Source organism: Ranitomeya imitator, chromosome 8 (assembly GCF_032444005.1).
Source record: "Ranitomeya imitator isolate aRanImi1 chromosome 8, aRanImi1.pri, whole genome shotgun sequence".
In the NCBI taxonomy this organism is placed as follows: Eukaryota; Metazoa; Chordata; class Amphibia; order Anura; family Dendrobatidae; genus Ranitomeya; species Ranitomeya imitator.
The window spans coordinates 56513458-56528646 of NC_091289.1; the positions used below are offsets into that span (position 1 = coordinate 56513458).

Genomic DNA, 15189 nt, shown 5'->3' on the forward strand with positions numbered 1-15189 from the left:
TCGAAGCAGCTGGTCCCGGCTATACCCAACGATCTTCTAGCTTAGGGAGACTTCGCTTCTCCCAGAAGGCACCTGGAATATGCAAATTAGCCTCCTGAAGCTTGAATCCCTGGTTTGGTGATGCTTTCGAAGCAGCTGGTCCCGGCTGTACCCAACGATCTTCTAGCTTAGGGAGACTTCGCTTCTCCCAGAAGGCACCTGGAATATGCAAATTAGCCTCCTGAAGCTTGAATCCCTGGTTTACCTTCTGCTGCAGCTATGACTTCCTGAATCACGGTCATGAGACCGTTGATATCGCTCACTGGCCACATCAATGTGCCAATCTTGTCCACATGTTCTAGAGTCAGAACATCATTGCTGCAACAGGTACTAGAAACCCACAAGGGAATCACCAGCATGTAGAATGAGAGTGGCGCAGTGAGTATTTTGCCTTTTTAATTCTTATCTTAACCCTATATATATATATATATATATCTCCATTATTCTAATCCTTTATAGTACTGGAATATCCTGTTAAGGAGAACCTGTTTGCTGACTTGACTTGTCTGTTTTAGTACAGTGGTTGTACACTCATGTTAAAATGCCAGTTTTTTTGTCATGTTGAAAATCATACCAAGAATTATAATTTCAGAACTTTTTCCACCCATAATCTTTAGAGTTACAACTGTCGAAAGACATTCCTGAAGCATAGTGCAGCCTCCACCATGCTTCACTGTGGGTATAGTGTTCTTTAGGTGAAGCACAGTGTTGGCTCTGCATCAAACATGCCTTTTGGAATTATGGCCAAAATGTTCAATCTTGGTCTCATTTTCCTTGGGACAGGGTTTCCTACATGTTTTGGCTGACCATAGCCGGGCTTGGATGTTTTTCTTTGTAAAAAAAAAAAGGCTTCTGAATTGCCACCCTATCCTACAGGCCAGACATACGAAGAATATGGTAGATTGTTGTTACATGCAGTACACAACCAGTACTTGCCAGAATCTCCTGCAGCTCCTTTAATGTTGAGGTAGGCCCGTTAGCAACCTTCAGGACCAATTTTCCTTTTCTTCTGTCTGCTGTGACATCGCCTATTATGATTAGTGGATCGTGTGTTATGAGCTGTGTGTGGAGGTGAAGTCTGCCATTGTAATCCTGACTCTGATGATAAGGAGCCTGCTGAAAACTCTTCCTGAAAGGGTAGCAAACAGGAATCTAAAAAAGCCCCAGTGGCCAGTGTGAAAACTGCAAGATTACGAAGTTGTTGTTTTTTGTAAAGATCATGATATGAAGAAAAAATATATACATGTAACACAAAAACCTTATTTAAACATTAGACCCTTTTTCTGATTATGGCTTCCCTTTTAATACCCCACAGAGTAAATGTGCAGAAAGACTCTCTATTGAGAAGATTTCACTTGTGATCACAGCCACATAATAAGGCATTAACCCTCTCAATTCTCTGAATAGAAAGCTGAGAGTTGTTCCTGTTGTTTGCAGTAGTGCAGTATGTGGAGAGTTATTTAATTGGACATTCGAGGCATCGGAGAGGTACCGACAAACGTATAAACTGCAAATTGTTTATTAAACTTGAATATTTTGCCAAAAAAAACAGATACATCACACACAATGTGTTGAAATTAATACTCTTGCTTTATTGGAAATCTCATATTATTGCTAAAAGCCCAAAAACTTTGAGATGTAGCCATAAAGGAACAAGTGCAGATAGTTTGCCTAGATTTGTAAGCAGGGCCTGCTCCAGGTTTTAGTAGGCCCCGGGCCAAAGAGTCTCAGTGGGCCCCTTTAACACATACCACAATCCATGATGCACAGATACAGCAGAGAAATATACAGTGGGGCAAAAAAGTATTTAGTCAGTCAGCAATACTGCAAGTTCCACCACTTAAAAAGATGAGAGGCGTCTGTAATTTACATCATAGGTAGACCTCAACTATGGGAGACAAACTGAGAAAAAAAAATCCAGAAAATCACATTGTCTGTTTTTTTTATCATTTTATTTGCATATTATGGTGGAAAATAAGTATTTGGTCAGAAACAAAATTTCATCTCAATACTTTGTAATATATCCTTTGTTGGCAATGACAGAGGTCAAACGTTTTCTGTAAGTCTTCACAAGGTTGCCACACACTGTTGTTGGTATGTTGGCCCATTCCTCCATGCAGATCTCCTCTAGAGCAGTGATGTTTTGGGCTTTTCGCTTGGCAACACGGACTTTCAACTCCCTCCAAAGGTTTTCTATAGGGTTAAGATCTGGAGACTGGCTAGGCCACTCCAGGACCTTGAAATGCTTCTTACGAAGCCACTGCTTCGTTGCCCTGGCGGTGTGCTTTGGATCGTTGTCATGTTGAAAGACCCAGCCACGTTTCATCTTCAATGCCCTTGCTGATGGAAGGAGGTTTGCACTCAAAATCTCACGATACATGGCCCCATTCATTCTTTCATGCACCCGGATCAGTCGTCCTGGCCCCTTTGCAGAAAAACAGCCCCAAAGCATGATGTTTCCACCACCATGCTTTACAGTAGGTATGGTGTTTGATGGATGCAACTCAGTATTCTTTTTCCTCCAAACACGACAAGTTGTGTTTCTACCAAACAGTTCCAGTTTGCTTTCATCAGACCATAGGACATTCTCCCAAAACTCCTCTGGATCATCCAAATGCTCTCTAGCAAACTTCAGACGGGCCCGGACATGTACTGGCTTAAGCAGTGGGACACGTCTGGCACTGCAGGATCTGAGTCCATGGTGGCGTAGTGTGTTACTTATGGTAGGCCTTGTTACATTGGTCCCAGCTCTCTGCAGTTCATTCACTAGGTCCCCCCGCGTGGTTCTGGGATTTTTGCTCACCGTTCTTGTGATCATTCTGACCCCACAGGGTGGGATTTTGCGTGGAGCCCCAGATCGAGGGAGATTATCAGTGGTCTTGTATGTCTTCCATTTTCTAATTATTGCTCCCACTGTTGATTTTTTCACTCCAAGCTGGTTGGCTATTGCAGATTCAGTCTTCCCAGCCTGGTACAGGGCTACAATTTTGTTTCTGGTGTTCTTTGACAGCTCTTTGGTCTTCACCATAGTGGAGTTTGGAGTCAGACTGTTTGAGGGCGTGCACAGGTGTCTTTTTATACTGATAACAAGTTTAAACAGGTGCCATTACTACAGGTAATGAGTGGAGGAAAGAGGAGACTCTTAAAGAAGAAGTTACAGGTCTGTGAGAGCCAGAAATCTTGATTGTTTGTTTCTGACCAAATACTTATTTTCCACCATAATATGCAAATAAAATGTTAAAAAAACAGACAATGTGATTTTCTGGATTTTTTTTTCTCTGTTTGTCTCCTATAGTTGAGGTCTACCTATGATGTAAATTACAGATGCCTCTCATTTTTTTAAGTGGTGGAACTTGCACTATTGCTGACTGACTAAATACTTTTTTGCCCCACTGTAGGTAGCTCAGAAACCGGACAGTATAGTCCTCCATACAGTATTATGGGCACCACATAGTGCTCCATACAGAATAATGAGCCCCATATATTGCTCCATACAGAATAATGGATCCCATATAATGATCCATATGGTATCTCTTGGCAAAACCGTCAATGAAAAAGACCTGGGTGTATGAGTGGATAACAAACTCATATTCAGTGGCCAGTGTCAGGCAGCTGCTACAAAGGCAAATAAAATAATGGGATGCATTAAAAGAGGCATAGATGCTCATGAGGAGAACATAATTTTACCTCTGTACAAGTCACTAGTTCGACCACACTTAGAATACTGTGCACAGTTCTGGTCTCCGCTGTATAAGAAAGACATAGCTGAACTAGAGCGGGTGCAGAGAAGAGCGACCAAGGTTATTAGAGGACTGGGGGGTCTGCAATACCAAGATAGGTTATTACACTTAAGGCTATTTAGTTTGGAAAAACGAAGACTAAAGGTACCGTCACACTGAACGATATCACTAGCGATCCGTGACGTTGCAGCGTCCTGGCTAGCGATATCGTTCAGTTTGAGAGGTAGCAGCGATCAGGATCCTGTTGTGATGTCGTTGGTCGCTGCAGAAAGTCCAGCACTTTATTTCGTCGCTGGACTCCCTGCAGACATCGCTGAATCGGCATGTGTGACGCCGATTCAGCGATGTCTTCACTGGTAACCAGGGTAAACATTGGGTTACTAAGCGCAGGGCCGCGCTTAGTAACCCGATGTTTACCCTGGTTACCAGCGTAAAAGTAAAAAAAAACAAACACTACATACTTACCTTCCGCTGTCTGTCCTCGGCGCTGTGCTTCTCTGCACTGGCTGTGAGCGCCGGCCAGCCAGAAAGCACAGCGGTTGACGTCACCGCTGTGCTTTCCGGCCGCTGTGCTCACAGTCAGTGCAGGAAAGCACAGCGCCGAGGACAGACAGCGGAAGGTAAGTATGTAGTGTTTGGTTTTTTTACTTTTACGATGGTAACCAGGGTAAACATCGGGTTACTAAGCGCGGCCCTGCGCTTAGTAACCCGATGTTTACCCTGGTTACCGGCATCGTTGGTCGCTGGAGAGCTGTCTGTGTGACAGCTCTCCAGCGACCAAACAGCGACGCTGCAGCGATCGACATCGTTGTCGGTATCGCTGCAGCGTCGCTGAGTGTGAAGGTACCTTAAGGGGTGATCTTATTTTAATGTATAAATATATGAGGGGACAGTACAAAGACCTATCTGATGATCTTTTTAATCATAGACCTAAGACAGGGACAAGGGGGCATCCTCTACGTCTGGAGGAAAGAAGGTTTAAGCATAATAACAGGCGCGGATTCTTTACTGTAAGAGCAGTGAGACTATAGAACGCTCTGCCGTATGATGTTGTAATGAGTGATTCATTACTTAAATTTAAGAGGGGATTGGATGCCTTTCTTGAAAAGTATAATGTTACAGGGTGTATATACTAGATTCCTTGATAGGGCGTTGATCCAGGGAACTAGTCTGATTGCCGAATGTGGAGTCGGGAAGGAATTTTTTTCCCCAAAGTGGAGCTTACTATTTGCCACATGGTTTTTTTTTGCCTTCCTCTGGATCAACATGTTAGGGCATGTTAGGTTAGGCTATGGGTTGAACTAAATGGACTTAGCGTCTTCCTTCAACCTTAATAACTATGTTACTATGTATATAATAGGCCCCATATATTCCACCATACAGTATAATGAGCCCCATACGTTGCTCCATACAGTGTAATGGGCCACATATATTGCTCCATACAGAATAACGGGCCCCAAATAATGCTCCATACAGTATATAGTAGGTCCCATATATTGCTCCATACAATATGAGCCCCATATATTGCTCCATGCTTAATGGGTCCCATATAATGTTCAATACAGTATATAATAGGCTCCATGTAATGCTCCAGTATATGACGGGCTCCATATATTGCTCCATATAATGCTTCATATATTCTAGGATTGGGCCGATAGAGCCGATATAATGAGTCCCATATATGATGCTCCAGTGTATGATGGGCCCCATATAATGGTCCCCACATATTGCTCCAAACATAAAAAAACAAAAACAAGCAAAAAAAAACCGAAATCATCACCTCTCCTCGCTGGCTGCTGCTCTGCTCCGGACTCCTCAGCGTTGGCATTTTAAGGCTCTCTGCACTGTGACTGCTCAGGCAAGGAGCGCACAGTACTGACGTCATCGCACCCTCTGACCTGAACGTCAGTCAGAAGAGGCTGCAGCAGTGGAACAGGGTGAGGTAAGTATTGCTACTACCGGTGCCCTGAGAAAGCGGGCAGGGGCTCACTCACAGGCCCCCATAGCGCGCCGGTGTCCCCGATCGAGGTGGACAAATCATTGGTGCCACCTGTGCGGCCACACAGGAGCTGAAGGGGCATTTCCACCCCCAAAGCAGGTGGAATTGTGCCTTATTATGAGCTATTGGACTGATAGAGGCCCATATATTGTTCTTGCACAGGGGCCTCTTCTGACTGGGCCCGCCAGTGATTCTTCTGGTAAGGCTGCGTCACACTATCAGTATTTGGTCAGTATTTTACATCAGTATTTATAAGCCAAAACCAGGAGTGGGTGATAAATGCAGAAGTGGTGCATATGTTTCTATTACATTTTTCCTCTATTTGTTCCACTCCTGGTTTTGGCTTACAAATACTGATGTAAAATACTGACCAAATACTGCTAGTGTGACGGCAGCCTAAGTATAAGTCCTGACACTGCTAGAGATGAAGTCATCTGCGTGTAGGAGCAAGAACATTACCTGCATGTGATGCCGTACACGACGTAATTTGCAAACCCATGTGATGAGAAGTCAGAAGATTGTCACAGCCTTCACATAGTTGCCAGAAATAAACAAGTGGTCGTCAATGTAATGACTGTAGAAAAGAATGCGTGTCAAGAATCACATGAGTCAAGTGTTCCAAATGTATTAAAGCGTACAGGTCTTTTTAATACATTTGGCTCACATTCAGACTGTAAATGTGTCACCACTTGAAATATACTAAATTGTAGTAAATCTAATGGTGCAACGATGGCTACTGTGTCACAATTTAGCTTTTTTTTTTAAACACCAGTAAAGTGGTGTACAGGCACTTGTGATTAATTCCCTCCAACAAGTGCAATTAGTTTTTTTAGATTCGGAAGATACAAGTGTAAGGGCTTGTACACATGCTGTGTTTTTGTTTTTTGTTTTTTGCTGCAGGCTTTTTCTTTTGTATTTTTTTTTTCAGCTAGTAATACAGGGATTAAAAACACTGCTCCTTCCAACACCAGCAAAGTAAATGAGATATCAGAAAAAATAAGCAGTGTGTGCATGATATTTCAATGAGGATTTGAACTGTCAAAACGGGTTTTCAAATCTGCACCATGTACATTCTTTCAGCATTGTCAGTGTTTTTTACCCATTCAAATGAATAAGAAAAAAACGCAAGTAAAAAGGCGCATATTTTACATATTTGTTTTTTTTTTCAGCCAACTTTCCAGTATTTGCAGCATATTTTTTTTCAGCACCAAAAACCAAATGTGTGCACATACACTAAGGTGGCAGTAGGGTGTATAAAAATGTAAGCGTAAGTAGTTATACAGTGATACATTTATTAGAGTAGTTTGTCTAAGGCTATGTGCCCACGTTGCGGATTCTTGTGCGGATTTTTCCGCACCGTTTTTGAAAAATCTGCGGAATTCCTGCGTTTTTTGTGCGGATTTCACCTGCGGTTTTCCACCTGCGAATTCCTATTGAGGAGCAGGTGTAAACCGCTGCGGAATCCGCACAAAGATTTGACATGCTGCGGAAAATACAACGCAATGTTTCTGCGTGCTATATTCCACACCATGGGCACAGCGGATTTGGTTTTCCATAGGTTTACATGGTACTGTACACCGCATGGAAAACTGCTGCGAATCCACAGCGGCCAATAGGGCCGGCTCCAGGTTTTTGAGGGCCCCGGGTGAAAGAGTCTGTGGGTCCCCCCCTTTAACACATACCACGATTCATGATCGCATATAACACAGCCATTTAGTATATAACACAGCCCACATAGTATATAACACAGCCAAGTAGCATATAGCACAGCCCACGTAGCATATAACAGCCCATATAGTATATAGCACAGCCACATATTATATAACAGAGCCCACGTTGTATATAACACGGCCCATGTAGTATATAAAACAGCCATGTAGTATATAGCACAGCCCATGTAGCATATAACAGCCCATATAGTATATAGCACAGCCCACGTAGTATATAACACAGCCATGTAGTATACAGCACAGCCCCCTGTGTTACAAAAAAACACTACTCACCTCTCAATGTGCCTACACTGCTCCCTGCTCCGGTCTCGGCGGCTGCCGCTGCACTGCCTGACACACAGCAAGTGCGCGATGACGTCATCGCGCACCCACAGCGTCAGTGTCAGAGGCAGAGAGGGGAATGATGGGAGAGAGAGCGTCAGGTGATGCTCTCTTCTCCATCATTTGCTTTGAACTTTACCGGCAGACGCCAGTATAGTTCAATGCGGCGGCGGGGGAGTTGGCGCTGGCGACAGGCGGGCCCCCCTGCCTCAGAGGCCCAATAGCGGCTGCGTGATGTGCCGCTAGCTGGGGGAGCGGGGGCCCTAGGCTGCTGCCTGCCCTTAGTGCCGGTCCTGAATGGGCCCCCCTGTCTCGCCAGGGTGCTGACGCCGGCCCTGGCGGCCAATCCGCTGCGGATCCGCAGGCAAATCTGCAACGTGTGCACATAGCCTAAATCCTTTTTTCTAATCCCAATGGATAAAGTTTTAATTTTAAAAAAACAAAACAAATATTTGTTCAAAAAATAGACTGTCAATATTTGATTGTTGGGCAATTGCAAGTCCTACCAGAGGGACCCCAGCAATAAGTAAAGGGTCCTAGCACATGCATATCCACTATACAGTGGTGCATCAGTACAGTACATGCATCTCCTCCTGTTACTGCAGCTCTTCCCCATTCAGTTGATTAGTGTTACCCCCACAGTCACATGGTCTATTCTAAGCATGGCTACTTTTAGGAAAACTCTTTTAATACCTATTATTACTATAAATTAAAGGGGTTGTTCGCAACTTATAAATTTATGGTATATTTATTTTGTATTTATTTTACTCACTTATATAGCGCCATTAATTCCACAACGCTTTACAGACATCATCGGCACTGTCCCCATTGTGGCTCACAATCTAGATTCCCTATCAGCATGTTTTTGGAGTGTGAGAGGAAACCAGAGAACCCGTAGGGAACCCACACAAACCCTGGGAGAACTTACAAACTCCTTGCAGATGTTGTCCTTGGTGGGATTTGAACCCAGGGCTCTAGCACTGCAAGGCTGCAGTTCTAAACACTGAGCCACCGTGCTGCCCTATCCTCAGGATATTCATTAAATCTTAGCTAGATGATGTTTCCATTATTGGGACCAGCATCTGTCTTGACAATGGGGCCCTGTTGCTGTATGTTGTGAATGGAGAGGTGTTTGGGATTCTTATACATATGAACCCTTCTCTACCGACTGCATTCTCTCAATAGATGCGGGTTGGTGAAATCCACACCTACCATATATTTATAGCATGTTCTGTGAATACAGCCACACCCTTAAATTAATAAAAATGAGACCTGTTTTATGTATTAGACTACTGTACGTGGTTCTTTGAACGTGATCCATTACCGTTGTATACGGTGAACTTCTCATTGACCATCTGTTCTCTGGTTCTACTGGACCTAGGTTGATTTCACTTGTATACTTTGTTAGAAGCCTCTATTTTTCATTGTATTACAGAATATAAAGTCCTTAAATAAAATGTAAACACTTATTATTCTTGCCTTCTAGGTAAAAAGAGAAATGGGAGAGAATACACCAGTGCTCTCAGACGACGAATTAATGTCTATGTCTGTGCGGGAGCTTAATCACCACTTACGTGGTTTATCAAAGGAAGAGGTAGTCCGGCTAAAACAACGGAGGAGGACCCTAAAGAATAGGGGCTATGCTGCCAGCTGCCGTGTGAAACGTGTGTCGCAGAAGGAGGAGCTGGAGAAGCAGAAGAATGACCTACAACAAGAAGTAGATAAGTTGGCACAGGAGAATTCCACCATTAAACTGGAACTGGATGCGTTGAGGGCCAAGTATGAGGCTCTACAAAACTTTGCCCACTCGGTGTCCAGAGGCTCTGTCACTCCAGCTAAAGTGGCTGCCACCAGCGTAATCACCATTGTGAAGTCCTCTGGGAATTCTTACTCTTAACACCGGCAATAGAACATTGCTTGAGAACCCAAATCCCATCTCACCTTGTCAAAACCTACAAACCACGCACCAGATAGCAGTTTCCCAAAGACTTGGATATTCATCAGTATGAGGCTACCGATGCGAACCTGTCACGTCCAAGATGACGTTGGTTCCATAAGTCTGCAATTAATTTTAATTAAGGAAAGTAGGGGGTTTTGTCTTAAAGTAAACCTGCCACAAAATATGTTGACTATAATTTTGATTATATTTTGTACTGGTCGTTTAGCTAATGCAAAATCTTATCGATGTTATTAATAAGAAATATTTAACATTCCGTCTCTGAGAGGATCTATAAACCCAAAGTCGTTATATAACATTAAGTTAATATTTAATTTATTTTCACAATATTTATTCTAATAAAAATGCTACAGATTATCTATATGACAGGTTTACTTTAGGAAACCACTTACATGCTATGTTTTTGTTTTTTCTTAAATAAGAAAGTACCACCTTTTTTATGACAAATGATTCGTTATATACAGGACTTGCTGGTTACTGGTGGAGTTTGCTTCCAAATTTCTGATCCTTAGGATCTTGATCCAAAAGGAAAATAAAAAGTAAGAAACTAGCTGAAAGTTTTTTTTTAAAAAAAGATGTAAAGTGAATGTGAAACGGGAAAAGAAAACAGGATGTAGGAAACTCGAATGTGAAAGGGGAATTTTGGCAAGTCAGAGAGGAAGGAAAAATATTGCAGAATTGAGAAAGTTAAATGAAGGGAAAAGATTGTGATAAAAGTTTCTAATGTGCCCTGCTTCTATTGACTGCTCTGCCGTAAGAGGCAAAGCTGGGTGTAAATATCAATGTTTCCAAATCAGGAACCAGAACACCGCAAAAGAACTTGTTACTTTCACCATAGAGATAGAAAATTTATTAAAACCTGCTCAGAAGATACCTGATAAAACAGCCAACATGTGAAAAGCTGGTCATACGCCTTCTATAGCTGTTGGGCCAATGCTCATTCGTCTGACCGCTATTTCTCCCCACTCCCCCATCCACATACATGCTCAGTTTCTCCAAGTGTTCGCACGTTTTTGATAGAGAGAAGTAGACTACTGACAGACACCTCCAATGGGATCGGTGTTGAAATTTATACTGCCCAATTCTTCATTCTCAATCTCTTGGAGGAAAGTTGGTCTCTCTCGGCAGAAATAGTTAGTTCGGCCAACTTTGCTCTACCATGTATTGGAACCTTCATTTTTAGACCGTCTTAAAATGTGCTCAATTTATCATAATTGTATCTGATGTTTGATAAATCTGGCGTATTTTTAGACTTCTAGTCTAAGTTTACGTCACCTATTAATTGGATTACTTTATTTTAAAAAATTTGCACCAAAATTTTGATGCAGTTTCGGCACACATTGTTGCATGTTGGGCTGTTTTCCCTGTCGGAGGAGGTAGACCGTGTCCAAAATGCTTAATAACAAAAATGTGTATTGCACCATATTTCTCTCAAGTTGCACCAGAATTCTGGTGCAGTTCTATTGATAAATCTTCCTCATGGTGTCAAGCAAAATTTGTAGCATTCTTTACGTCTTGCGACACTGAAGACCTCCATGCATGAGATAACTGACGGCTATCTTTCCCGACTTCCCCGTAGACCCTCCTGTGTTCTCTGAGAGAGCTGCGGCCGGACTCTTCTGGCAGTGGTCCTCTCAAGGGATAATAAGGACTTATTCACTTGTTTTTAAGCATTTTTTTTTTCTTGTGTTTTTTACTGCGCCACCAAAGTTATTAAGAATTCTGAAATGTAGTGCACACGCTGCTTATTTTTATTTTCTTTGCAGATTTAACCCAGTAAAGTGGGGTTTTTGTTTTTGTTTTTTGTTTTTTTTTAATTCAGCTTGTCTTTTCTTTTATTAATTCAAATTAATGGGGAAAAAGTGCATCAAAAAAGTGCATCAAAACACCCTTAATTTATGCCGCATATTTTCCTGAGTTTTGCTGCAGAAAAAACTGCTGCAAATACTCAACATGTGTACATGCCCTAGAAGAAAAAAAAGTGTAATATGTACTTATTATGGCCCCCGCAACAGTGACTGTTGTTAGAAGCGACTTAATGAATGTTTGGATAAGAACGCAGGATTAGGAGGTGGCTTATACAATTGCAAAAAGTAGGAAGAGATTCAGAGACCAGTGAATAGTAGGAAGGTGGACCCAAAATCCTATAGGACACTGAGCGCTAGAAGCAATCTCCACCAGGAACCCAAATCATTGACGCTTGTGAGGTCACGTGGTGTCCTGGTTAAGGGACTCATGCTGATACTGGTGCAAGGTACTTTAATGTCTGTTGGACATCACGCTATAGAATTACTGTAAGTTTTAAAGCGGCCAGTTTCGGGCATATGACAAGAACCCCGCTCCTGTATGTAATTTTACTTATGGCGAGATGGGTCTGCTCCAATCTTCAGGAGAAACTCTTTTATGAAAAAAATAAAAAAAATACTTTATTAGCTGCTCAATAAAAGAAAAATCAGTTTGACAAAATATGGGACAGAGAATTCCCAATATCTGGGGAGGGAAGGGGCGAGTCACAGACCTCAGTTTTCCAGGCCATTTCTCTCTGATTATCCCGGTTGCCCTTATTTGCTTTCTTATTTATGTTTGAGACGTTTATTTTTCTGCATATTTATATATTTTTATTTTAAAGAATTTTAGGGTAAAGGGTGGGAAATGCTTATTATAAATGTTTGCTATGTCTCATAGGATGATTGATTTTCTGTTAATGGTTATTGATAATGATAGCATTATTACTTGAGCGTATAATTAGTGGGATTCGTAAATAATTCCAATGTAAGTGACAGGCACAAGTCCAGACACTTTGAACCTTTATTTACATCATGCTATAGGTATTATTATTATTATTAATAAGAGTCAGATACTTTTTTACCTGATGACTGGGATTGGTAACCTACTGAGCAATGCACAGGAACATTAGAGGCTCATTCTTAATCAAGGGTTCTGTTGTTGGCCCTCGGTCGGCGGGCTCATCGGAAAGCCATGCTGCAAAAACATGAGACTGGGTTGTCTGAGATTGTTCTGCTTCCGCTGCTCTTGTCCATAGACTTTGTAATCCTACAGTCCACTTGAATGCAGATACTCTGCAGAGCCTATAGAGACGTGTGACGCTGTGTCTGGGGGAAGAAAAAAACAAAACAAAACTGGGCCTTTCATCTTTCTAGTCCCCGAAGGGTCTTTTAAGATCGCTTTTATCATCTAATGGTGCATTTTGTCATGTACTATTAGAAGACAGAACAATTCATTTGGACAAGTCTTTTAAAAGGAATCTGTCACCCGGTTTTTGCCACCTAATCTGAGACTAGCATAATGTAGAGCCAGAGACCCTGATTCCATCGATGTATTAGTTACTCGGTTGCTTAGTGTAGTTTTGATAATCTCCTGCTCATAAAACTCTGATTTTATCACTAGAGAACTAGTAAACCTCTATATTTATGAGCTCTGTGTAACCCCGCCCCCACCACTGATTGGCAGCTTTCCGCCCATGCACAGTGCACACACAGAACGCTGCCAATCAGTGGTGTGGGCGGGGTTATCCAGAATTCAGCATTCAGAGAACTCTGTCTGCCGCAGATAAAACAGGGATTTCATCAAAATAACAGCAAGAAGCCCAGTAAGTGATACATTGCTAGAATCTGGGACTATGCTCCTATATCATGCAGTAGAAACCTGGTGGCAGATTCCCTTTAATAATAGCTATAACACCACCATTTGCCATAGCTAGCCTACAGCCCTACAATTAAAGGGGTTCACTGGTTTCAGACAACCTTGGTAACATGGTTCTTTAGGGTATGTCTATTTTTTTCATATATATATATATATTTTTTTTTATAGAAAGGAATCTCCTCTTTGTTGCTTTTTAAAGCAATTACAAATATTGCAGAGCAGAAATATCAAATTCTTCACCATTGCCCTTCGTCCCCAATGGCAGTCTGCATGCTGCACGGGAAGTTCTTTTTTTTGCCCTTGAATACCCCGGAGCTCAGCTCTGCACTGTTGCATTCATGAAACCTTTTTTTTTATTATCATATCCAAGAGGCAATTTGCCTCCTAGACATATCCCCCCCAACCCCCAAAAAACAACATGTGCCTATATAGTGGATACACGGTACCTAATTCCACCCTGCGACTTCCAGCTGCTGTGCTATGGAGGACTTGACCAGCAGATGGGGCTTCCTTGGCGAGAGGAGGGTTGACTAATCCAATTGTTGATCCCTTTAAGCTTCTAAATTTCTAGTTTCTGAGCGTTGGCTACCCGTCCATGGCATATTCAGTGGTTACCCGCCTTCTTTATCGATCTTTTTTTACCAGCTGAGGTGTGTGGCATATTTCAGGTGTAGTATCTGTGTGTGGGTCAGATACACGTGCACAGTACTTATTCTGTATTATGAGTCACATGTATTGAACATTTTCATATATCTAATATATGTGTGTATATAAATATAGTGAATGCTATTTATTTTTCTGAAGCATTTTAAAGTCCCTTTATAAGTGTATTTTATATTGTTCGAATAAAGCATTTTTTTCATGTAAATTGTGTATTTGCCTCTGAAGTTTACATCTGTTTATGTAGTATAGTACTTTATTATTTCCATCTGTTCTTTTAATCTTTGTTTCTGGCACGTACATTCCGTATGTATAACCCAAGCTGGATATATCTGCCATTGATTCCTATTATGAAAAAAAGAAAACTTTTGCTGCATGGTACAAAGTAAGAATACAGAAGCGTGGTGCCCGAGGGATCAGAAGAGCAATCTATTATTATTATTATTATTATTATTCATTTTTATAGCGCCATTTCTTCCATGGCGCTTTACATGTGAAAAGGGGGCAAATATAGACAAATACAATTAAACATGAGCAAAAGAAAGCACACACATAAGGAGGCAGGACCCTGCCCGCGAGGGCTCACAGTCTGCAGGGCATGGGCGAGGATACACTAGGAGAGGGTAGAGCTGGTTGTGTGGCATTAGATGTGTATAGATATGTTTGATGTACGGTATACATAAATTGTGCAAACTGAGCTTAGTATAGGACAAAAAGGAATTTAACAGAATAGTTTATCAATCGTTTACATCAAATAATGCCATCATCTAATGACACATTTTACCTAAAATTTAAAAAAAAATCCCTCTGTAAAAAAAACTTTTTTTTTTTTTAATCAAGTTGTTAAAACGTCTGTTAAATATTTCTTCTATTTAAAGCTGGATGACAACTGAATACAAATATGGCTTAAAGGCTTATCAGACACCCCCATTACTAACCCAATAAGCTAAAAGAAAAAAAATCACAAATTTTATTTAAAAAAAACACCCCCAGTCTCTAGCCCTATTTCACCAATTTATTAAGAAAAAAAAACATCCTGTCCAAGGATTCCGACGTAGTCCGCAAATGGGAACCTGCAAG

General features: G+C 41.6%; 1 protein-coding gene across 1 annotated transcript in view; it reads left to right on the forward strand.

Moving 5' to 3' along the window:
- The window catches only part of MAFF (MAF bZIP transcription factor F), a 64773-nt gene extending 50456 nt beyond the window's left edge, over positions 1-14317 (forward strand). The window contains exon 3 of the mRNA XM_069736965.1: positions 9316-14317. Within this exon, the coding sequence (XP_069593066.1) occupies positions 9316-9726 (411 nt within the window). The 3' untranslated portion in view covers positions 9727-14317. The remainder of the gene's footprint in view (positions 1-9315) is intronic.
- The last annotated feature ends 872 nt before the right edge of the window (positions 14318-15189 follow it).